The 24,214-nt window shown below is 45.8% G+C and overlaps 5 protein-coding genes across 6 annotated transcripts; 2 read left to right on the top strand and 3 right to left on the bottom strand.

The window, feature by feature from the left end:
• On the bottom strand, nt 2,437-5,241 carry LOC8055361 (fasciclin-like arabinogalactan protein 1). The gene has a single exon (XM_002445922.2). The coding sequence runs from the start codon at nt 3,545-3,547 to the stop codon at nt 2,717-2,719; it is 831 nt and encodes a 276-aa protein (XP_002445967.1). The 5' UTR covers nt 3,548-5,241; the 3' UTR covers nt 2,437-2,716.
• Nucleotides 5,681-6,656, bottom strand: LOC8055362 (mucin-1). Its single transcript, XM_002445923.2, has one exon. The coding sequence runs from the start codon at nt 6,583-6,585 to the stop codon at nt 5,944-5,946; it is 642 nt and encodes a 213-aa protein (XP_002445968.1). The 5' UTR covers nt 6,586-6,656; the 3' UTR covers nt 5,681-5,943.
• LOC8055363 (translation initiation factor IF-2) lies at nt 7,943-12,477 on the top strand. Its single transcript, XM_021465106.1, has 2 exons — nt 7,943-10,041; nt 11,956-12,477. Exon 1 carries the CDS (start codon nt 8,070-8,072, stop codon nt 9,876-9,878), a length of 1,809 nt encoding a protein of 602 aa, XP_021320781.1. The 5' UTR covers nt 7,943-8,069; the 3' UTR covers nt 9,879-10,041; nt 11,956-12,477.
• On the top strand, nt 13,717-17,505 carry LOC8067028 (cleavage and polyadenylation specificity factor subunit 6). Of its 2 annotated transcripts, XM_021464881.1 has the most exons (3): nt 13,717-15,742; nt 16,240-16,362; nt 17,174-17,505. In XM_021464881.1, the coding sequence occupies exon 1, from the start codon at nt 13,806-13,808 to the stop codon at nt 15,582-15,584; it is 1,779 nt and encodes a 592-aa protein (XP_021320556.1). In that variant the 5' UTR covers nt 13,717-13,805; the 3' UTR covers nt 15,585-15,742; nt 16,240-16,362; nt 17,174-17,505. The 2 variants fall into 2 exon arrangements, with proteins under 2 accessions (XP_021320556.1, XP_002444828.1); XM_002444783.2 differs by lacking the exon at nt 16,240-16,362.
• On the bottom strand, nt 17,786-20,480 carry LOC8067029. Its single transcript, XM_002445924.2, has 3 exons — nt 20,037-20,480; nt 18,679-19,010; nt 17,786-18,580 (listed from the first exon to the last, which is right to left on the bottom strand). The coding sequence occupies exons 2-3, from the start codon at nt 19,006-19,008 to the stop codon at nt 18,038-18,040; spliced, it is 873 nt and encodes a 290-aa protein (XP_002445969.1). The 5' UTR covers nt 19,009-19,010; nt 20,037-20,480; the 3' UTR covers nt 17,786-18,037.

Consider the following 24,214-nt stretch of genomic DNA (forward strand, 5'->3'; position numbering starts at 1 on the left):
TCCGCGAACTGAACCAGACCTAAATGCTACCTTGACTCATTTGGAACTGCAGTTCCACCTCATTTATTGGCACCACTTATAGAGAAGATGGTGAAGCATTTGGAGAACCACTGGATCCAAGATGTGAAAATAGAGTGTTACCTTTGAGAGCTCTGGTGTTCTTGATTGGGTTTCTTTGAGTTGGAGTTCAATAGGAGTACATGTTAATCTTGGTAACTAGTTTCTATGAGTTGGAGTTCAAGACTTGTTAATCTTGGTGACTGTCATCACCTAGGTAGTTCCATGGAGATATGGTGACCTCCTCAATGGAGTTCCTGTGAGGAGCCTCCAAAAGGTGTATATGATCTTGAAACCCACCAATGCAATCTCGGAGTGGTAAATGGGTATTGGTAAGTGCAAGGAGAGGAACCGAGTCTTGATGACTATTGGTGCTCTAACTTGGATTAGGGGATTCTTTGGCATTCTTTTACTCGCTTTGATTTTTGTTGATTAAAAGGTCACTATGTGATAACTAGGATTTACTTAACAGTGCTTAGCATAGATTTCATTTTTTTGCAAAATAACAATCTTACTCTTGGTGTGAATCTTTGCTAAGCATCTTATTAGTGTGATGGTCCTAAGGACTTCATAGATTTCTTTTGTTTTATGTGTCAAGGTGCAAAGGGAGTTTAGTTTTTACATAAACTAAAGTTATGGAAATTTGAATTAGAGAACAGGATCCATTGCCATCTCTACATGGTAAGCTCAAGTCAGGTGGTACTTCCTCCATCCCAAATTATAACACGTTTGTCATTTTTACCCCCAAGTTTAACCACTCGCCCTATTCAAAAAATTTGTGCAAACATAGTCAAATTAAGTCATTCTTGAAGAATTTTTATTAATAAACTAAGCCACGACAAAAAGAAGTGGTATTTGAATAAGACAAATGGTCAAACTTGGTTTTTAAAAGTCAAACGTCTTATAATTTTGGATAGATTGAATAACATTTTGATTGGCTCTAAAAAGAAACAGACAACGTCCACCTCCTTAAAGCTCTAGGCTGTCACAACCAATATTAGGACACCTCGCAACCATCGCTTCATGACTCCTCCTTCCTCTTCGTCGAGACCGTTGTCGGCAAGAAGGGGAGGCCCTCCCTTGTCTACAATTAAGCAGTTCTTAGTTTCCTCAGTTTTAGTGTAAATAAATCCACCAACAAAATCATCACTAGTGTTTGTTTAGGAACTTGTTCCGTGTGTGGCTTTGACAATGAACATGGGGGAGGTTGTTGTCGTGGGTCTCGATTTTCTTGACAAGGGGTTATTACGTGGTTACTACATGCAAAGACAAGGATGCTCATGGGCACTCCCATGGGGATATCAACTACGTATCATCGTCCCTATTGTCAAAAGGCCCAAATTAAAGAGAAAATCGGGCGTCCAACTTGATGGATCAATGGTTGGAGCCTCAGAGGTGCTAAATTTCAAGCTCATGTTATACCCAGTGATTCAATCACCAATGTCCTTTCATTGAGCAAGCTAAGTTTTGATTTATTTCTCGAATGTTTGATCTTTGTGGCATGTCTAAGGTTTTAGGGTTCGTTGGCACATTTGGTATGAGAAGTGTACTATGACTTTTGGTATTATACAAAATATGGTAGAAGAATCTGGATGAATTATTGTTTTTTATTTCAGATTATTTTCGTATGTTGCTTAAAAATGCACTATATCAAGATTTGATATAATTCTTTCTTCCCAGAGAGAGAGAGAGAGATTCCGACTGGCCCCTTCCCATAGGCCGTGTTTAGTTGGTGAAGGAAAAAATTTCGTGATACTGTAGCACTTTTGTTTGTTTGTGATATTTTTTGTCCAATCATGGACTAACTAGGCTCAAAAGATTCGTCTCGTAAATTTCGACCAAACTGTGCAATTAATTTTTATTTTCTCATATATTTAATAATTCATGCATGCTAAAGATTCGATGTGACGGAGAATCTTGAAAAATTAAATTTTGGGTGGAAGTAAACCAGGCCTATGTCTGTTTTGAGCGCTGGTTCAGGTCAGGTGCGATGCAATGCGTTGATCTGCTATTACCGTATGTCTGTTTTGAGCGCTGGTTCAGGTCAGGTGCGATGCAATGCGTTGATCTGCTATTACCGGTACCAGCAACACTACAGCCAAGGTATTCCTCCACTCCACAAATCCACACCACGTAGAAAAAGGATGGCACCCCACCGACACCGACTGGTGGCAGGAGCGCAACAGACCAAATGGTCCTGCAGATGTTTTGTGCAAAAAATTCCTCGTTGGTTATCACGCAACTGGCAACACCAATTCATCTTGTTTTTATTCACGCAAGGATTCGTCGTCCAGCTTCCCTCCCTTCCCTGATTGCCTCAAAACCTCTGCTCTCGACAAACTCATTGTCATTGATGGATGAACTGTGTGTGGATTCAGGTTGGCTCGCGAAATTTTACCTGTTCCCAGATTTTGATCAACAAGATTTGAGGTACACCAGGTCACCAGCCATATCAACCTTGTTCATACTAACAACAGCAGCAATCGATGGAGTAACAAACAATTAAGCAGGACAAAGAACAAGAAAAAGCCATGGCGTTTCCATCCATGCTCACGCGCACGCAGCAGCCACACACACACACACACTTGTCGTGCTCGTGCAGATGCATCTCGACGGAGACAGAGAGGGGGAAAAAGACCAATCTTTAAACCACCCCATCCTAAGCAGCCAAGGCGGCGGCCACGGCCACGGCGGCGAGCCACCTTGGGCGACACGGGGCGCCGGGAGCCGCCGCGTTCTTCCTGGAGTCCTTCCTCTGGTCGGCCGGCGAAGAGTCGTCAGCTGCCGGCCCGGGCGCGTCCGCGCCGTGCCGCCGCTGGTGCCGCGTCCGCTTGCCGGACGACGAGGAGGGACTGGGCGCGTCGGCAGCCGCGGGCGCGGGGGCGGGGGCCGGCGCCTCGGCGGGGTCGAACAGCTCGACGGGCTCCAGCACCGCGTCCACGGCGTAGATGGCGACGGGGTCCTTGTCGAACACGGTGGACCGCACCCGAACGGGGTCATCGGACGCCGGCGTCCGGAGCGTGACCTGGTCGCCCGAGTTCTGCACCGTGAGGTTGTAGTTGCTGGCGGCGCCGTCGGTGGCGAGCGTGTTCATGGGCCCGTTGCTGGACTTGAGCCCCCGCAGCGTGTAGTAGACCGGCACCGCGTGGAACAGCAGCAGCGACGCCTTGCCGTCCGCGGTGAGGTTCCGGTAGCTGGGCATGAAGTCCCGCACGGCGTCGTCCGTCGGGCAGAACGCCGTCACGCCGCCGCCCACCGCCGACTGGAACGCGGAGAGCGCGTCGGGGGACTTGGACACCAGCGACGCGAACGCCTTGCACCCGCCCTTGGACATCAGCGCCGTGATGTTGGGCGGCGCCGGTGGGACCGCGGGCGCCTTCGCCTTCGCCGGGGTGCCAGCGGCGGCCGAGGCCAGAGGGAGCAGGAGCAGGAGTGCTGCTAGCGCCATGGCGGCGGCGGCGGCGAAGGTGCCGAGGGGGAAGCGGCGCATTGCGGCGCGTGGGAGTGAGCGGCAGGCAGATGGCAGCGGACGGACCGACACAGCAGGACAGCAGCGCGTAGTGATGAGCTGCTGAGAGTGAGGAGGGTAGTGTCACTGAGTGATGAGCTGGCTTTTGCGATGGAACGGAGGTGCCCTTGGGTTCAGTGGTAATACCAAAGGATTGCCATCCCTCTATCCCAGCAAGCTGCGTTGCGTTAGATTAGAATTAGGTAGATTTTGTGTGAGTTAACGTGTGATTTGGTGGTTGCTCTGTCTTTGTTTATCACATCAATCGTGCTACATGGAGTTGTTGTCCTTACTCTCAAAAACTTGGGGACAAAACTGTTGTCATCTTCTCCTGTGTCCTTTCTTTCATTTTGGCATTTTGGATCTCAATGGTCACGGTGCACCGTGGCCACCAATGTGTTTTGGTCCGTTTTTTCTTCAAACTGTGGATGTTCTTGCCACATGAACAATGTGTGGCTTCATTTTTTTTTTTGGTCATACATGAATTTAGATCAACCTCAATAAACTCTGTATATCCTTCAGCTATCAGTGCATCAAACGACTCCGAGCAGATTTTGCTCATAGCTTACCACAACTAAATTTTAGGATCAGATTTTACAGAATACCTTGAGTTGCTCGTATATAGCTTACCGATACCTTCGAACCAGACTTTTCTCAGCTCATCGCAACGGAGTTTTACGCGGAGGGAGAGGAATACGGAGAGAAATGAAAAGGCCTTCCGACAAAAGGACAAGCAGGGAATACGGAGAAGGGACCGGCAGGAGGGACATTGGGTCCCCGCCACAGCTGCACTGCACTGCAACTTGCTGAATGCATTCAATTCAAATGGTGAGCCTTTTATCAAAAAAAAATAAAAAAAACCAGTGGTGAGCCTCGTTTTTTTTCTTTTTGTGCTAGAACAAAAAAAGGAAATCGCCAACACCAATGCAGTGTTTGTACCCGTTTGGCATCTTGACGACGTAACTTTCCATCCATCTCCCCATTTACAGTGTATTCAGGGCATTTTTGTTTGCCAGCACGCTAGCTTAGACGGATAAGTAGAGCCTATTCTTATTTGATGGACTTGTATCTACTAGGTCTGATCCTGCACAGATGTTGTTTGTTTGCATGCACTGCACTGGAGGCCCCATATGTTAGCCACACTCATCAACTACCTACACCCACATCAGAGCCCGAGCGAGGCCCTATTGGCCCTAGTGCTGGGTTATAAGTATTTTATGAACTGAATTACAGGTTGACAGACACAACAGCATATACAAGTGTCCAAGTTGCAGGTTTGGAACACACCTTTGCTATCCTTTTTGCTGGCGTGGGGAGAGTTAGTTGACTTAGGCTTCCATTTTGCATGCTTGTATGACTCAAAACTGTCAAGCCTCATCTGGATTTCTGAATTTGAAACCAATAGTTGAGGTATCCCTTCTGAACTTATTCTACCATTGTCTTGCTAAATTCTGCAGCAAACCATTAAGTTCAATGCAATTTGAGATAGGCAAATAACTAGTCCCTTCCATTTATCTTCTTTGTTAAGCATACTGTAGTTTGCAATCTCAACAAAATGCATAATATTGTGATCGATCTGTATCCAAGTAATTATAGCCACGCAAGCTGATGAACTCAGGTCTTCCAAAGCTAGCTGCACGCCTGCACTACATATAAATCAAACACAGATGAACAACATACTGATCCTCCCAGCTTCACACGGCAAGCCCATCTTGAAGAATGCAGAGCTCTTTTTGAGGAGCTTGAGCAAAGTTATATCTGATATATATATATATATATATATTGGTGTGTGTAGTTTTAAAAAACAAACAACCCTTTATGAACAGCAAAAAGCTAGTAGCTAGCTGCAACACTGGTGTTATACATTATATATACATAAGGTCAGCGTGGTTACGTTTGAAAGTTTGCAGAGTTCTATTTTAGTGTAGAATCTAAATATATATGCATGATATGGAGAACTGCAGGCACTACCCCAGTCCCCAAACCTGATTATGCATACATTTAGTTAGTCTGGTATGAGCCTATGAGGTGCCGCTGTCATATACATGTTCACTCATCAAACCATGAGAAACAAATAAACAAATGTAAAAATATATCACATGCATAACTGAAAAAAAAATAAAACACGACTATGCAATAATTCATTCATCGTCATTCAAATTACAAACGAAGAAAAACCATGAGAGAAACACAGGAGAAAAGTTAAGCAACCCCAAATGATGAAATAGAGGCCTAAATATTTTGAGGAGAAATTCAGAAACTCCTAATCAGCGTAGTCGTCGACACTCCCATTCCCATGCATAACACCATAAATACAGATTCCCAAAGAATTGCTCATCTGAGACTCTGATGCCGGCCATCAGAGCCACCGCGGCCGTCTAGAAAGAAAGCATCACGGAGGCCGCGGCCACGGCCAGCACGGCCGCGCCGACGCCGGCACCCAAGCTCGAGCTGCCGCCCTCGTGATCAGCGGCCGGGCCAGGAGACTCCGCTGGCGAGTCCGAAGCGTGGGCCGGCTCGGGCGGGCTGTCGGCGGATGCGCCGCCGGACTCAGCCGTCGACGGCTCCTCGGCAGCGCCGCTGGACTCGCTGCTGGCGGAAGGTTCTTCGGAGGCGGCACTGCTGCTGCTGTCAGGCGATGCGGCGGCTTCGTCTCCTGACGGAGACGCAGAAGGGCTGGCCGACGCGTCCGTGGGGGCACCGGTGGGGGCCTTCTCCGACGCGCCGCTCTCGCTAGGTGACGCAGCGCCGGACCCGGAGGCGGGCGCCTCGGAAGGCGACGCCTCTGACTTGTTGGACGCCGCTGCAGGGGCCTTGGCGGGGGTCCCCTTGGGCGTCGCGGCAGCATTCTCAGGCGACGCCGTGGGGGCCTTCTCGGACTTGTCGGGTGACCCGCTGGGCGCCTTCGATGGCGTGGAGGCCGAATGCTTCGGCGAGGCATCCGGGGCCTCCGCGGCGAACACTACGGCGGCGGAGGCGACGACGAGGAGGAAGACGGCGAGGGCGATACCGCGAGCCATGGTGCGTGCGTGTGTGCCTGTGCTCGCTGGATTGTTTGTTTATATATTCTTCCTGGCTGGTGCGCATGCAGTGTCACGACGTGAAAGCTAGCATCGCCGCGGGAGCTATATATATAGGCGACGACGACGGAGAACGTGCCGGCCGGCGATCGAGAGAAACGCGGTGGAGTCGGTGGCTATGTTTGGGGCCTCTCGGCGCGTCGTGTCGTCATGCTGCATGCACGAGCTCCTCTCCTCCACCACCTGCGACGGTGGCGGTGGGTGAGGGTGGCGCGCGCCATGCGGAGACCCGCATGGGAAAAGGGCGGGTATTTTTGGCCTGTTTGTTTCCGACCGTTGGATCTACTGCCCCTCTCCTCAGATCCTGGTCCTGCTGCTGTACTATGTGGACATGCTTGACTAGACTTGACCAGAGTGTGTGCTTCTGTTCACGTTCCTGAGTTAAATGCACACACCATCAAAACTGTCTAGGATGTCCAAGTGCTATGTAGGAATAACACGGCACCTTAGTCTAATGACAATGACAATGATTCATGACTGTTTCGTTGAATAAAAACACTCAAAAAACTGTCTCAAATATGATATGACGACCATTATTGCCAAGTTCCAACATCACCACTATCATCGACGAAGCCCAGGTGTGACAGTAGCTACGGGGATGGCAACACTCACAAACCAAGACACCAATGCTCAAAAGCTTCAAATTAAGAGAGATGCAGAGCCCCCCCTCCCGCCTCCCCAAAGGCATGAAAACGAAAACCATTAAAATCCATCGTTTGGGGTGCGGCCCTTGCTTCATTGGCCATGGATCCGAGAGCTTGCCTCAAAAGGGCAACAAGAGATCGTAGATCCACATATCTCATCGTTCCTAGACCTATGATTACTCTTCCATATCCGCACAACCAGCCCCTCGAAGCAGCAGACACCGCAAGAATCCTATACAAAGTGCAAACACAAATCGATATCTCCGCTGAGGCACCAGACACCGGAGACCCAACCAACCTTCACAAAATCCTTTACCAACGCTAGGGTAAGCACCACCAAGACGACAGAAAAACCGATTGGAGGGCCTTATTCCATGATGGCACCGACATCACCATCGCCGGCGGGAGCATACTCGGTACCTTGGTCGACTCCCTTTTCAACTGTCTCGATTGTTCAAGGAGACTTAGAGAGGAACTGAGACGCTTTTATTGGGACAAACAATCTTTTGATCTGAGTTCGTCATCTACTTCTACTGGGCTTGACAGGCTCGTCATAAGCCCACGACACGTTACGGCCCAACATAATAGAAGCCCAGTAATCAGTTATCAAACGAACATTCTTACACCTTCTCCCACACCAGGGCCCCACTCCACAGCCCCGCGCCAAGAGTGTCAACTTCAACCCCCAGCTCCACCACCTGCACCTCCCCGCCCGCTTCCCTTCCCTCCGCCCACTCGGATCCGGAAAACCCTAACCCTAGACATCGCCCGGCTGCCGCCATGGACCCCGACGGCGACCCGGCGTTCCACCGCAACGAGGCCATCTCCGCGGTCCAGGACGTCGACCAGTACTACGGCGACGACGACGACTTCGACGACCTCTACAACGACGTCAACGTCGGGGACGGCTTCCTCCACGCCTCCCACCAGGCGCCGCCGCCTCCGACTCAGCAAGCACCTCCGCCACAGCAGCACCAGCACCAGCAGCAACAGCTCCCTCCGCCGCCCCAGCAGCCGCAGCCGCAGCAGCAGCTGCATCCGCCGGCCCACACCCTCCCGCCACCGCCGCCGCAGGTCCCACCGCCACAGCAGCAGGTACGCATCCCGGGGGTGGCCGTCCCTGGTCCTGGCATTCCTCCCGGCCAGACCAGCCTCCCTCCGCCGCCTCAGCCGCCGGCCGCGCCCGCGCCGCCGCCGCCTCAGCACCACCAGATTCATCAAGGAGATGGGATCAACCGCCCTGGAGGAAACTTCGCCGGCGGCCCCATCGTGGTCGGGAACGGTGGCCCTGCTGGCGGGGGTGACGGCCCTGGCGGCACCACGCTGTTCGTGGGGGAACTCCACTGGTGGACGACGGATGCGGATCTGGAATCTGAGCTCAGCAAGTATGGTCCGGTCAAGGAGGTGAGGTTCTTCGACGAGAAGGCTAGTGGCAAGTCCAAGGGCTACTGCCAGGTCGATTTCTATGACCCTGGTGCAGCTGCTGCCTGCAAGGAGGGCATGAACGGGCATGCGTTTAATGGCCGTCCATGTGTTGTGGCATTCGCCACACCGAACTCCGTTCGCCGCATGGGCGAGGCGCAGGTGAAGAACCAGCAAGCTATGGCTGCACAGACATCGAATATGCAGCCGAAGGGCGGTAGAGGGGGTGGTGGTGCCGCAGGGCCCCAGGTGGGTGGTAATTATGGTGGTGGCCGTGGAGGAGCCATTGGACCTGGTGCCGGTGGTGGAGCAGGTGGAGGTGGTGGAAATTGGGGAAGAGGTGGAGGAGGCATGGGGAATAGAGGCCCTGTTGGTAATATGAGGAATAGGATGGGCCCAGCTGGTGGCGGCCGTGGGATAATGGGGAATGGGGGGATGGTTGCACCACCACCACCAATGATGCCGCCCGGTGGAATGCTGGGGCAGGGTTTTGATCCTGCTGGTTACGGTGCTATGGGAAGGATGGGTGGAGGATTTGGCGGTTTTCCTGGTGGACCAGGGGCTATGCCATTCCCTGGGCTGATGCAACCATTCCCGCCGGTTGTTGCTCCACATGTTAACCCAGCTTTCTTTGGTCGGGGCGGAATGGGTGCTGGTGGAATGTGGCCTGATCCCAACATGGGAGCCTGGGGTGGGGAGGAACAATCAAGTTACGGGGATGACGCAGCTTCTGATCAGCAGTATGGAGAAGGAGGGAGCCATGGGAAAGAGAGGCCACCAGAGAGGGAGTGGTCTGGTGCACCAGAGAGGAGGCGTGAAAGGGAGAAGGATGCGCCCCCTGCACAGGAGTGGCCAGAGAGGAGGCACCGGGATGAGCGTGACATGGACCGAGAGAGGAATCGTGACTATGACAGAGACAGGGAAAGAGACCGTGACAGGGAAAGAGACCGAGACCGAGACAGGGAGAGGGACAGAGATAGGGAGAGAGAGAGGGAGAGGGAGAGAGAGAGGCATCGGGATGACAGAGATCGCTATGGCGATTATCACAGGCACAGGGATCGTGATTCAGAACGTAATGAGGACTGGGACAGGGGGAGGTCTTCTGGGATACGCAGCAGGTCAAGGGAGGCTGACCACTCTAAGCGCAGGCGGATGACACCTCAGTAGTCATAGCTGGGTGAGCTACTAATGTTGAGGCAAACGATGATCCAGAGCCATGTCTTACTTACACACTGGCGTGGTTAACAGCTAGCATCTTCTTACTGCTTCTGGCTGTGGTGGTTCTAATATCTTGTGTCTCCGGCGATGTGTTGTAGCAAGAATGTGAGATGTAAGTGAAGCTTAATCTGATCCCCTGTTTGCTTTTCAACTGTAACCCCCCTTTTTTAATTGTACTGTTTTGTAGTCACATGCTGCTAACATCGTGTAACAGTATTTTTGTATCATTACACTTCTTGTAACTTGTTATGTACACAAATTTGTTTTTTTGTCTCCCTGGCATTGTTTAAGGCAAGAATTGTAACATAGAGTCCTTGTCTAGTACCATGGAATGTAAAATTTTGCTACTATAGCTCAGGTCTCCTCCTTGTAATCATCTTGGTTTTCAATATGTATTTAGGAAAAATGAATTTGTAAAGATGACTTTGTTGTACATTTCAATTCCTTGTAAGGAGCAATGACTCCACCTTTTTAGGCTTTGTATACATTATTGATTCGAAGTGGGACTCTGGGAGCATTGCATTTAACATTTACTCATAGAAAGAATGCTATGTCAAATTAACACTTGATTTCAAATATCTGCTGGACAATGCAATTTAAGCTTTGTTCCTCAATGTGACCGAGTATGTTCTTGTACGATTGTGCAGCTGTGCAGCTTTACAATTAGATATAATAGCTGTAACCATTTACACAGTTCGAAGAAGAAAAAATATGAATCAGTAAGCACCTGATGTACTAAGCATAGTAGCATGTGCCCGTAAAATGATTCTTGAAAATAGGAGCTCAAAGATACGATAAATGCTTTAGTTGAAACATTTGCTACAATATATTGAACTGACAGTAGGATCATGGCCTTGAAATTGAGGGACGGTTGGTTCCATATGAACACAAGGGTAGTTGAAATATTTGTTACAATTCATTTCGGCCAGTCTACTGGCCGCTCTATAATGTTTATCTTTTCCAATAAGCATGGTTAATTGACTTGTATTTTCACATAAGTATACATGGCATTGAGGAAAAAGTTTTTTTTTGTTTACTCCTGTGGATACCTGGGGGGATCAAATTACCTAGATACATTGTGGACATTCATAAGTATCTTACTTTTCTTGCTCCAGAAATTATCATCAATCAATCTAGCATGATATCTTTTGTTACTTGCAATTTTGAGCCTACCAATCATGATCATGTTTGTGTTGGTAATATCACTTTGTAGCCCCTTCAAACTAGCAGAGCATATCCATGATCCTATTTTTGCTGTATACTCTATAAATTTATTCTGTTCTTGCATTTAGGCTGTGTTAGTCTTCTCTAAGTTCTCATGATTTAACTGTTAGCTTTTTCTTGCTTTTAGTTTGACCACACTAACTTTTTTCTTGTAAGTACTGACAGATAATGCTATTTTTTTATTTTGGTTTCTATTAATAAGGGCTAAGTTCAATTATACTTGACTGGTACTTTGTTTTTTTCCTTTAAAAAAAAACTACCAGTAGTTGAAGGCTTATGTTCTGTGACTTCTTTCTCTGATGAATCTAACCTGTATTTTGCCATTCCACCACCACTCTTGGCTGTCTGGGAATATGTGCTCATGGACTGTCCTTTTTTAATTTTTTTTTGGGTACATGTCAAATATTTACTGTTCTTGAGTGCAAAGTTCAAGCAAGATGGTTGTAGTTCCATATTTTCTTGAGCTGCTGAACTTTGGAGCTTTTACATGTAAGATAAACAATATGTTAGGCTAGGGTGCTTTGATTTATTTTCTTAAGGAGGATGCATTAAAGTTTCTAAGAAAAATAGAAATAGTATGGTTATGGGGCCAATGCCATATTCCTTGTTATAAGTTTTTAGATAGTATCTTAAGTGTGCTTGCTATTATCAGTTCTTGCATTTCCCATCCTGAGTTCTTTTCCATCATGTGAAGTCACAGTATGCTTGCTTTTACTTGTGTACCTTGTCTCTAAGTGTTACTACTGCATATACTTTGATGCGGCTTTTGCCAATCGGCCTAATGCTTTCTTCTCATTTGCAGGAATGGTTGGTTGGAACCTATTCAGCTGTGTGAAGGACTTCCCTGGATGATAAGTTGTTGCCTCTTATTGTATGCTATGTTAAATGGCGAGTTTCCCAAAGACATAAGGATCTATTTTTGTGTGTAATTCGGGACCGATGCTTTTTGCAATGTTGTTGTTGAAGAGTGTACTATTTCTGTTGTAGCCTTTGTAGGGTGATGATAAACCAGTCTTTGTTACGACTGTCCTTTGATCATCCTTCCTCTGTTGGTAATAGACAAATGGTTGACATTCTTGAGGTTTATCCTACCTGAGATAACTGATAGGCAGATAGCTGCTTCCTGGTTAAAGTTTTGTGGTGGAAAAGGTGAGAATTCAGATCCAAGGCAGGCATCATGCTCCACTGATTTCATGGTGGAAGGTTGGTTGGTGCAGTTGTTGAATTCAAGCTATAAATAAACTCATCTAATATCTGTTCGGTTTTGTTATGTATGCCCATGTTTACATAACCATGTGGTTTTATTAAGTGTTGAATTTGAATAGATCATCACAATGTGAATTTCGATACGTGGCATTTATTTGTTCCTTTTTTGACTGGGAGATGCTTAGCACCGTTGCATAAAATGAAACAAGATTACAACAATTTCTGCGCAGATGAGCTGCTTCGCTTTCCAAGAACTGGAACGCAGGAATGGACGAAAACTAGCTATTAGAGCAAGGCTAATAATAAAATTTGTTGCTGGTTGTATAGATAATTGCAGCTTATCTCTCATTCAACTTTTAGATATCTTTTAGATGACTTTTAGATATCTTGTTTGACCGTCTGTTTTATTGAAATTTTTTTATATAAATATCGTCCATTTTAATATGACTTATTTGATTATTAGAGATACTTTAATATTGATTTGTTTATTTTTATAATTTGCACAAAAAATCAATAAGATAAATGGTCAAACTGATGTTTCAAAGTCAAAAACATCAAATTTTTTTAAGACGGAGGGAGTACTCCGGTTGTACATGCAGCTTCTCTCTCATTCACCTCACCGTATATATAATATAATCTATTTATTTTAGTCCTTTTTGCGAGTAGTCCTTTACTTTACTTGCTCTTAGGAAAACCAAAATCATCCATAACTGTAAGCAAGTAACTAAGTAAGGCTATATTATATTTGAACTCTTCGCATGGATGTCTAGTAATATTCCTAGTGTCAAATTTGCTTCCTGAGTCTCTTCAAACTTTTTGGGGCCTTGCAAAATTGAACTTCTCCATAAACTTTAGAATTCGGCTGAAACTAGGACGGAAGCATTCGAATCACTAAGACTATCTTCAACAATCGTCACCAAAATACAAGATCCATTTGTCCTTTAGCTAGTGCTTTAGGTTTTAGCCTTCTCCAACAACGAGACCTAAAAGATAACACTCTCTGCAAATGGGTCTTGGGGAAAGAGGATATCTAAATTTGAGTTATGTCTCTTCTGATACTCAAAATGGGTCTTTTTTTGAGCAAGTCAAAACGGGTCTGTATGATACTCTGTTGGAAGCTATAAATATTGTATTCGAGACCTATTTTGGATTTGGGTTTCCAAATAGATCTCATATTGGAGACAGCCTAAAGCAGACCTATGGCCCATGGAGTAAATAAGGCCCAAGAGCCTTATCTCAAGACTCAACTCCCGCCATCACGTGGGCCCACGGTGCGTGCTCGTGCGGGACCCGGACGAGCTCCAGAAGTCGAGAAGCCGCAAGTCGCCTCTCCCGTCTCCGGCTCCGATTTCTATTTTTTTTATACTAAAATTATTATTTTCCATCTCCTTCCTCAGCTTCCCATCCCCACCCACCCCAATCACGCGATCCCTAACCCTAGTCGCCATGGACCCCGATGGCGACCCGGCGTTCCACCGGAACGAGGCCATCTCCGCCGTGCAGGACGTCGACCAGTACTACGGCGAGGACGACGATTTCGACGAGCTCTACAACGACGTCAACGTCGGCGACGGCTTCCTCCGCAACTCCCACCCGCCGCCCCAGCACGCCCCGCCCCCGCAGCAGAATAACCACCAACAGCAGCAGCAGCAGCAGCAGCAGCTCCCTCCTCCGCCCGCGCAGCTGAACCACCACCATCAGCCACAACAGCAGCAGCTCCCTCCTCCGCCTCTGCCGCAGCCGCAGCAGCTCCCGCCCCACCCTCTCCCGCCGCACGCCCCGCCCCAGCAGCAGGGGTACGCGCCTGCTGTGGCAGCGCCGAGTCCGAGTCAACCGCCGCCCCAGCCAAATCTCCCGCCGCCGCCCGGGCCCGCCCCCGCGCCGCCTCAGCACCATCAGATCCAGCAGCGCGACGGGTTCCACCGGCCAGGAGGGAACTACAGCGGCGGTCCCGTCGTTGTCGCCAACGGAGCTGGCGTCGGCGGGGGCGATGGCCCCGGTGGCACGACGCTGTTCGTGGGCGACCTCCACTGGTGGACCACCGACGCTGATCTAGAGGCGGAGCTCAGCAAGTATGGGCCGGTGAAAGAGGTCAGATTCTTCGACGAGAAGGCCAGCGGCAAGTCCAAGGGGTACTGCCAGGTCGACTTCTACGACCCTGCCGCTGCCGCTGCCTGCAAGGAGGGCATGAACGGCTACTCGTTCCATGGCCGTCCGTGTGTTGTGGCGTTCGCGTCCCCCAACACTGTGCGCCGCATGGGCGAGGCGCAGGTGAAGACCCAGCAGGCCTTGGCTGCACAGACATCATCAGTGCAACCAAAGGGTGGTAGTAGAGGTGGTGGTGGTGGTGCTATGCCTCATGCTGGTGGTAATTACAGTGGTGGGCGTGGAGGAGGTGCTGTGTCCGGAGGCGGTGGTGGTGGGAACTGGGGTAGAGGTGGTGGTGGAGGTAGAGGCCCTGTTGGTAATATGAGGAACAACAGAATGGGTCCTGCAGTTGGCCGTGGAATTGGGAACGGCATGGTTGCGCCACCACCCCCGATGCTGCCTCAGGGGGGCATGCTGGGGCAGGGGTTTGATCCTGGTTTTGGCGCAATGGGAAGGATGGGTGGTGGGTTTGGTAACTTCCCTGTTGGACCAGGTGCTGGGCCGTTTCCTGGGATGATGCAGCCATTTCCTCCTGTTGTTGCACCACATGTAAACCCGGCCTTCTTTGGTCGCGGTGGGATGGGGGCTGGTGGGGTGGGGATGTGGCCTGATCCTAGCATGGGGGCTTGGGGTGCAGAAGAACAGTCAAATTATGGGGACGATGCAGCATCTGATCATCAGTATGGGGAAGGGGGAAGCCATGGGAAGGAGAGGCCACCAGAGAGGGAGTGGTCTGGTGCATCAGAGAGGAGACGGGACAGAGAGAAAGATATGCCTCCTGAACAGGAGTGGTCAGAGAGGAGGCACCGGAATGAGCATGACATGGGCCGAGAGAGGGATCGTGACTATGGCAGAGACAGAGAAAGAGACCGTGACAGAGAGAGAGACCGTGACAGAGAGAGGGACCGAGACAGGGAGAGGCATAGGGATGATAGAGATCGTTATGGTGATTATCACAAGCACAGAGATCGTGATTCAGAGCGTAATGAAAACTGGGACAGGGGGAGGTCATCTGGGTTACGGAGCAGGTCGAGGGAGGCTGACCATTCTAAACGTAGGCGGATGACACCTCAATAGTGTAGCTGGATGAGCTACATCTAGTCTAGAGGCAATGATGATCTAGGGAAGCGTCTTTTTTGCATCCAGGCATTGTCCAGTAACAAACAACTGCTTACTACTTGTAGCTGTGATGGTTTTCAATGCTCCGGTGATCTGTTGTAACAGTAATCTGAGATGTAAGTTGTGCTTGATCTGATCTCTTGTTTGTTTTGAAACTGTAGCTCTTGAATTGTAATATAATAGTGTTGTGTCATATTGACATTTTCTCTTGTGGTAGGTTAGGACAAAAGCTTACACAACATTGCCATGTAAATTTTTTTGTACTGATATTTAGGTAACATTATTTGTATAGATCCTTAGTTTTGTTTGATACTTTTTGTAGCTAGTTGGCATTGTTTTAGCCAAGAATTGTAACATATTGGTCTTGTTTAAAACACAAGCTTGTAATTGTTAGCTAGCATGCTCACTACTGTCATATTGGTATCGCTATGTAATATAGTTTCTGTACTGATATTCTTTATGTAACTTTTTATTAGATACACAAAATTATGTAACTTTTGTTATTTTGTTAGTCCACCTTGTAATTAGGTTAGCTACCAAAATGTAAATAAGAGTAAATTTGTAAAGGTTGTAATCCGATGTATGCAGCATTAGTTGTGCTTTTTCTTTGCAGTGAGTTTGGAAGGTTTATATGTTTCAGAAATGGGAACTGAAACACTTCGCTATATCGGCATGTTGTGGTGTTAGTGTCACGATAAACTACCAATTTGTTTCAAAACCCTACTCGGCCAATAAGGTTACCGACTTGTCCTTGTATGAGCACACAACAATGCACGCAATTCAAGCATCTACTAGACTTGCCACAATATCATTCAAATGAACTGTTTCAAAGAGTAATTTATGATGATTCACATGCAGAAGTGTATGTTGAAGTATTTAGTTGTAGACACTGTGCTTTCTTTTATTCAATCTCATTTGCCATTTTATTTTTGATGTGCTTAAGAAAGTCAGGAACTATTGTGACCCAAATACTTACAGTTAACATGAGTTGACTTTGTTTTTGATATTATAAATAAGTTTAATTTAGCACTGAAAATAAACTATTTACTTAACTAGGCTATTGGAGTAGTCAGCTAGAAGTGGTTATAGACTACTAAAATTCATAATCCATGTTCTTTCTTTCATCGCTTCTGAATTTCTGGTAATCAGTATAGGGCATCAAATTTATTTTCGTAATCCAATTCCTTGGTTTCTGATCATTTAGGTTTAGTTTGTAGCCCAGTTATTAGGCAGGCACATCGATGTTCGTTGATTCATTTTGTAGACGCTAGTATTTCTCTATCAACTACCATGTCTTAGTGTTGATGTGTTAATGCATGGTACTTTGAAGTTAAACAGTGTGATATAGCATTATGCTTTCTGCAAAAAAAAAAAAATCCTTTATTAAACTGTTGCTACTTGTGCGTTAAGCATGCTCTTCCTAAACTGCTTACTTCCCTTTTAAGTTCACAAACTGCTTACTGCTACATTGATTTTTTAGTTTACGTGAAATTTTTTTCTTTCTATATTCTTTTTATGATCACTCATGGCTTTCTTCTCATATGCAGACAATAGCAGTTGGAATTTGTTCTGGGCTACACAAAGATCGTCTTCCCTGAATGATAGTTCTCTTATTTTCATAGATCCTCAAATATCGAAAACAAAGACATAAAAATATATCGAGGTGTAGTGGTCACAGTTGTTGCTAGTTGAAATATCCAGTATGCAAATCTTCGTGTAATAGGATAGATATGCCAAATTGTTTCTTAAAAACTACATTGTGTTTACCATTGCTTGCTTGTTCCTCTTTTGATAATGGACAAATGGTTTTATCATTCCCTGTGATAGATTCATGTGACGTTTAGAATTGCAGCAGCAGTGATTGTCAGGCCAAAGCCAAGATTCAATGTTTGTGCTCAAGCGAGTCATATCATGACTTAACACTCAATGTCGCGCCTTGTTTGTTTGGCTGATAAGCCATGGCAGAAATTTTCCATACTCCCGAGAGTAATTACTCCCATCTTCAATAAATCACATTGCGCATGTATTCATACTTGTTTATCAGTTTAAGTATGTTTATATACTTATATTAAGATACTCTAGATTTTATCATGCGAAAAAATTTCAAAAGAATCCATATTTTTTAATATATTACTAAAATATCACTACTGTAGTATATATAATAAGTATAACCACATACTCTATATATGTATACATACTTAACCTACATACTACCTTAGACGGTTTAGTATGATCATATACTTCGTCTACATACACTTTATTGGATCATATACGCCCTAAATCTAGAGATATACACATGGAAGTAACTACTACTGGGACTAATACGGTCAAAATATGCAGCTTGCCATATAAAGTTAGACCCTACTGTGAGTACAAACGAATCATAAGATGACTTCGGCTTCAAATATGAATCACAAAGAATAGTGACCAGCGACCCATCGTGCCACCCAATGCTTGAAAGTTTCCTCCTTCCGTCCCTTCAACATGCTAGCAATGTGGCGATTTTGAGCAAGATAGGTTAGCAAATCAAGGCGAATTGGCAAAGGATATTCATCCATGTCTTCAATGGCTTTGAAAATACCCTCGTGTGGATCAGTGCCATGGGTAAAGCTCACTGCTCCCGACAAGGCCTCCATAAAAATGGGGACACCTTGCTTAGCCCATTTCCCTTTCTTCTCCTTTTCTTCGTGTTTGCGCTTAGAACCTACTGGGTTTGGACTATCAGACTCTTGATGGGTGTCGGAATCGTGTTGAGAAGGATCACCATTCAGATCTGCTAGTTCTTGAGTTGGGTCGACATCCCCAACGAGATCATCCTCTTGCCTTGCTGAACGAACAAATGGTGCTTCAATAACACTGAACTCTCCAGTAGCATGCTTCCCAGTGAAGACAAACTCCATCTCATCATACAAGGGAATTGGAACATTGTAGTACTTAGCCCTCTTATCGCCTTTCTACATTTACACAAAAGAAAACTATGCTTCAGTAGGATGCAATCCAGTTTGCAAATGTAACTTATATGTGGCAAAAGATATTATATATGTATGCTTACAGTTTTCATCTTGACAACCTCTATCTCGTCATAGATTATCTTCTTCTGAACATCATCAAAACTAGCACCCTTAGCAGATTTTGCCTCCATGATCAGCTTCCATTCTCCTTTAAGCTTGTGGTACTTGTTGTAGGTTTGTTTCCATGTGAAGTTAGTACCATACTTCTCATTAAGCCTTCGAGCACACTCTTCATGATGGACCTCCCTTAGAACAAAGGCCCTCCCTGACTCATGGATTTTCTCCTTATAGTAAAGAAGGATTTTCTCCTTGTGGTAAAGAAGGAGATCCTCCACTTCCAGGTGTTGCCACATCACACTGTTCCCAACCATACCTGCGAATGACAACTTAAAATTTGCATTAATAATAAGAACTGCAGTACATCAGTTTTTTCATATGGTCCTAAAGCAACATACAACTCACATTATAGCCAAATAAGATCTTACCATCTTTCATAATAACCTTATAAGTTGCTGATGCAATCCTACTTTATAGAAATTAGAAGTTAGCACTTATAAATTAGCGCTGAATTTTGGATAGAATTCTGTGTTGTTTTGGACCTCAAAATATCAGTAGAATCTTGTGTAGTTTCGGATTCCAAAGGATACATCTATTGACCTGTGTCACAGAACTTCACTAAAACATCTAATAACAGTTTTACTAGACCTTAAAAAAATGTTCCTATTCTTTTCCTTGTGGCCAACTGTTTGAAGAAATGTGACAACTTGTTCCTCAATTGAGTAGTGCCAAGTATCATCCATACAACAAAACTTTGTGCGTAGCTTGAGAAGACATCTTTACTCATTCTACGGAGATAAATTGAGTATGAGTCCTAACCACAATACAATTTCTTTAGCTATATCATTATGTCCCTATTCTTCTCAAAAATAGAGCAAGAGCACCTTACATGGCTACTTTTATTGCGTAGATAAGGGATCAGTGCTCAATGTATCACCATATATGCAACCATAAAAGCCATCTGTATGAACAATGAAAAGTCGTCTATAGTATGAACAATGAAGTGTCGGGTCTTCTTTCTTTGCACTTAACGAGGAATAAAAAAACACAGCATGTATTCATCTTAAAGCTAAATTAGTCCCTACATGCAGATTGTCTGGGTCTGTAACTATTTATCCTATCACAAACTGAATTGTGATTCAGTTGTGCTTGCGTGCTACTGCAAGCATTTTTCCACTAAAAGAACAGGACAGTTCCCCACCCCCAAATTGAAGTTCTTAACCCTTAAATTAGTTGGAAACGAATCTGTGCATCGGAACGCAGAAATTTTGGAGGGGAAATGGAAAACGAATCTGTCCACCAAATCGCAAAAATCTTGGAGGGGATACACAATGGGAAGTACCTCTCACGGACGGCGGCAGCAACAGGCTGCGATGCAGGGAAGCAGCGACGGACCCCCAAGCTTGGATGGGGAGGGAAAGCCAGCACCAGTGCACCGGATTTCACCGGCGGAGCCAAGGCCCGGCCACCCTGGGCAGCTGGCCGGGCTCCCACGGTACAGCAGAGGCGGGAGGGGAGAGGGAGGTGCGTACGCAGGGTCGCCGGCCGGTGCGCGGAGGACGGAGGCGAGGGCGCGAGGCGACTGGCGAGAGGCGGGAGGGGGAGCCGCCGACGCCGCCGCCGAGCCTGGGACTGCCCCTCCGTCGCTGGACGCCGCCGAGGGGGAGCCGCCGACGCGCGGAAGATACGATCCCTGTGACCGAGGCTGAGCGCGAGCGCGAGTGGGGAAGGACGAAGGAACAGAAGATCTGCGCTGAGGGACCGAGGAAAATGGAGCGTCGGCGCTGCGCGCAAGGAGCCGGCGGCGTGGGTTTGATGGGCCACTGATTAAAAGCCCATATAATTTTTTTCTTTTCTTTTTCATTTCTTTTTCTGAGTAACTTTCATTTTTTTTCTTTCTAACATCTTTTGACAAATTAGCATCTCTATAATTAATATATATATATAGAATACTAGTATATGTTAGGGATCATACTAGTGTCTTCAGGGCTCAATCACATAACATTGTGATATAATGATTTCTCTAAAAATAGTTTTTTAAAATACAGACCCTATTAGGGGAAATTATGAAAAAATTCTCTCACACCTTTCCTATAATAAAAAGGAAAGAGGGGAGATAGAAAAGGACTTATGTATTTATTTGCTCTTTCTCAATTGCTCTCCACTCTCTTCTCTATTTATACAGTTTAAGATCAAAATTGTAATGTCTACTACACTCTTAAGAGATTAGGAACGCTTAAGCATGCTTAAACTTAGTCAGCGAGTCACTGCTCGCTTAGCACTTAATCCTCTCTTATAATCTTGTGTTATATTTATCTTGTTAGTATTAGTATGGCATTACGCCCAGTCTTCATAAAACTTTTGGCTCCGCCACCACCGGATTTATTCAGTGAGAGAAAGAATTTCTCTCGGGTCTCGACAGATCAGCAACGCCCCTCGTTTCAATCCACAAGAAGCGACAACAAGGAATAAGAGCGAGGAGTGCACCTATGGTCGGGCGCGCAGGCAAGAAGCAATCCTCGCATGGGAAGGAGCACGACCGTCGTGTGCTCGGATTGCTACTCGAGAGAATAGATGTCGCAAGCGAAGGGAAGGGAAGGTAACAGGCAAAAAGAGGAGCAAAGCGGACAAACAGGAGAGATTTGGACAGTTTAAGGGGGTGTTTGGGACTGCTCTGCTCCACGTTTTTTTGCTCCGCTCCACGTTTTTTAGCCAAACGGTTTCAGCTCCACGCACTCAGTTCGAGAAAAAAGGGTGGAGTTGTGAGAGCACCTAAAGAGGTACTCCACGAACTCCAGTTTTTTGTGAAGCTGCTCCACGACGGAGTTTATGGAGCAGAGTTCGTGGAGCAGTCCCAAACACCCCCTAAGGTTCTAATGGTAAAGTTGAGTCGTCTATGTCGTCGTTGCAGTCCCTACTTGATAGTCGATACGCAACGACTTTTAGCACTGAGACATGCTGATATTATTAGATAGATTTGTTGATTATGGTCATGAAGTCTTAGAAGATGTTGCTACAGTCCTTGCTTAGTATGCAGTGGCTTCTGCCACTAATATGTTGCTACATAGATTTGTTGATTATGGTCATTAAGTTGTAAAAAATGTCGTTGCAGTCCCCCACTTGGTATGCAATGACTTCTACTATAAAGATGTGACATCACTGTTATAAAGATTTGTTGATTATGGTCATTAAGTCGTGGAAGATGTTGTTGCAGTCCTCACTTGATACACAACGGCTTCTGCCACTAAGATATGCTGTGAATTTTCTACGCTCCAAAGGAGACTTTAAATTTTAATGATATATAAATGAATTTCTATACTTTAAAGGTTATATCTTTTGTTTCAGTTTCCCTACCTATACGTGAGCCGACATTTCTACCCTCTTCTCCCACCTTTGTTCGTCTTTTGCTCATATACCAAGCTTGAGCTCCACCTGACTCCATAGCTGCCAAGATATCGACTAGTGCCCCTTCCCCACCTCGCCTCCTCCACCATCATCAGTGAGTACAAATGCATCCTCTTATTGCATTCCCTCTACTTAAGCACTGCCCCATCTCATTGTAGTGTCGTTGTGTATCAATCATCACTACAAGCTTCGCCCTTCCTTATTGTTGTTGCAATCTCCCTTAGTTTGTTAGGCGGTTGCTGGAGGGCTAATGGAAGCTAGGGAAGCAATGGTGCAGAAGATAGTGTAGAGACAATTGTGTAATCTCTACGGTCGGTGAGGAGGGTGTGCTTCAGGTGAAAGCCTTGCTCGACCCTTCATCAGTCCGACGATGGCTACACCTTCGGGCTAATTGGGGCATCTTTGAGGGCTTCCTTGCCTCAACCTTCTCCAAGTGAAAACCCCATTTACTTAGTGTATGAGTAACAATGACATGCTTGGTGTTGTTCCCTTCTTAGAGGTCTCGTTATTAGCAATCAACCTTGGCTTATGCTTGCACTCTTTGGGTGCAATTGCTACCTCTCGCTTCATGATAATCATTTGGCCCTTGTGGAATGGGTGTGTCATATGAAGTTGGAGCCACTGCATCACTAGGTTGATAGGACTTGGAAACGATGATACACGATGTGTATGTTCTTGCTAGTGACAAATTAGTTGTGTATAGGTAGAGGTTTTGCAACATATGATGGGTTAAAAGCTCACTGTTGGAAGTAAAAGTTGGTTTTCGCTTCCATGTGGAGCTAAACAACAATAACCATGGGCCAACTCCGTCGATGTATTACAATAACCACTGACCAACTCCGCTAATGTATTCATGCTCAACCTATCACAACATTGATGAGGCCTACGACCCTTGATGTCGTCTTCTACCTAGGGCTACTGACTTTCTTGTGTGGAATCTTTCTCTTGTGGAGTCAAAAGACAAAAGTCCTCTATTAGAGATATAACAAAGCTCAATGATGATGACATGTGTTAGGCTCTTTCTAGGTGTGCTAGTGGAGCCATTTTATGCGCAGGTGACGGTGTCTTGGTGGCTCCACTAGCACACCCACACAACAGTAAAGATCCATAAGAAGTTGAAGTTGCTTTATCGCTTTTGCGCGAAAGCTAAACAATGATGACGCATGATGGCCTTTATATGTGTTTTTTGCTATATCGGCTCCACTGTTGTGCTAGTGTGTCACAACTTTATATATCTTTCTTCTTAGTTGAGGTAAAAAATCTTCTTAGAGCATCTCCATGAGTTTCTAAAACCCACTCCCAATCTTGATTTTGTTTGGCAAGATCGGGAAAAACTCCAACAACTTGCTATCTCAACTCTCAATCTTTCTGCACTTGGAAAAGGCCACCTAGTCACGTGGATATATAGCCATGCGTATCCATTAACCAATTTAAAGATAGAAGGATGTGGGGAAGAATAAGAGTAGGATAAAGTTCATGATGCAAATGTACAAGAGAGAAAAATGTAAAATAGTTAAGGTGATTTAGAAATAGTCTGAGATTCTTGATGTAAAATTATCTTCTATATTTTAGGGTTGAATTTTTGAAAATTGTTTTAGGAACCAAATAAATATGTTCCTAATTTCTTTAGCCACTTGGAAAACTTGTTGATTTATCAATTGTTTCTTACAGAATTACTGGAGATGCTCTTGTAACTATCTATATCTATATCTATATCTATATTCTCTCTTAAAGGCAATCCCCATTACAAGTTGTATCTCAATATGTAAACCATCCACATCATCTTCCACTAACTATCACATCATTTCTCACTAAAAGCCATGAAATCCCACTAACTTTCAATCTCTTAATACAACAGTTTTAACAAAAATAGATGTAAGAACATGTAGATGATTCAACTCATACATGCAGCAATTTTATTTTTAAGAGATTCCTATAAATATCCTTCTAGTTGTTATTAACATTGAGTCTACAAAATCAATACGCGATTTAGAGTTTCGCTAAAATTCAATGGCCAGCTTTCTTATAGAGATTTATGCAATTTTTTTCCCTACCATAGCCTGTGAGAATTAATATGGAGGCAAAAAAATAGCAAGATTTTGCATGTGTGATGGG

This window comes from Sorghum bicolor, chromosome 7 (assembly GCF_000003195.3).
Source record: "Sorghum bicolor cultivar BTx623 chromosome 7, Sorghum_bicolor_NCBIv3, whole genome shotgun sequence".
NCBI classification, from domain to species: domain Eukaryota; kingdom Viridiplantae; phylum Streptophyta; class Magnoliopsida; order Poales; family Poaceae; genus Sorghum; species Sorghum bicolor.

Bases quoted from the DNA above. Each gene is read 5' to 3' on its own strand.
- LOC8055361 (XM_002445922.2), bottom strand. From the start codon at position 3,547: ATGCGCCGCTTCCCCCTCGGCACCTTCGCCGCCGCCGCCGCCATGGCG.
- LOC8055362 (XM_002445923.2), bottom strand. From the start codon at position 6,585: ATGGCTCGCGGTATCGCCCTCGCCGTCTTCCTCCTCGTCGTCGCCTCC.
- LOC8055363 (XM_021465106.1), top strand. From the start codon at position 8,070: ATGGACCCCGACGGCGACCCGGCGTTCCACCGCAACGAGGCCATCTCC.
- LOC8067028 (XM_021464881.1), top strand. From the start codon at position 13,806: ATGGACCCCGATGGCGACCCGGCGTTCCACCGGAACGAGGCCATCTCC.
- LOC8067029 (XM_002445924.2), bottom strand. From the start codon at position 19,008: ATGGTTGGGAACAGTGTGATGTGGCAACACCTGGAAGTGGAGGATCTC. The intron at 18,581-18,678 runs GTAAGCATACAT...GTGTAAATGTAG, and splicing joins AGGTTGTCAAGATGAAAACT to AAAGGCGATAAGAGGGCTAA.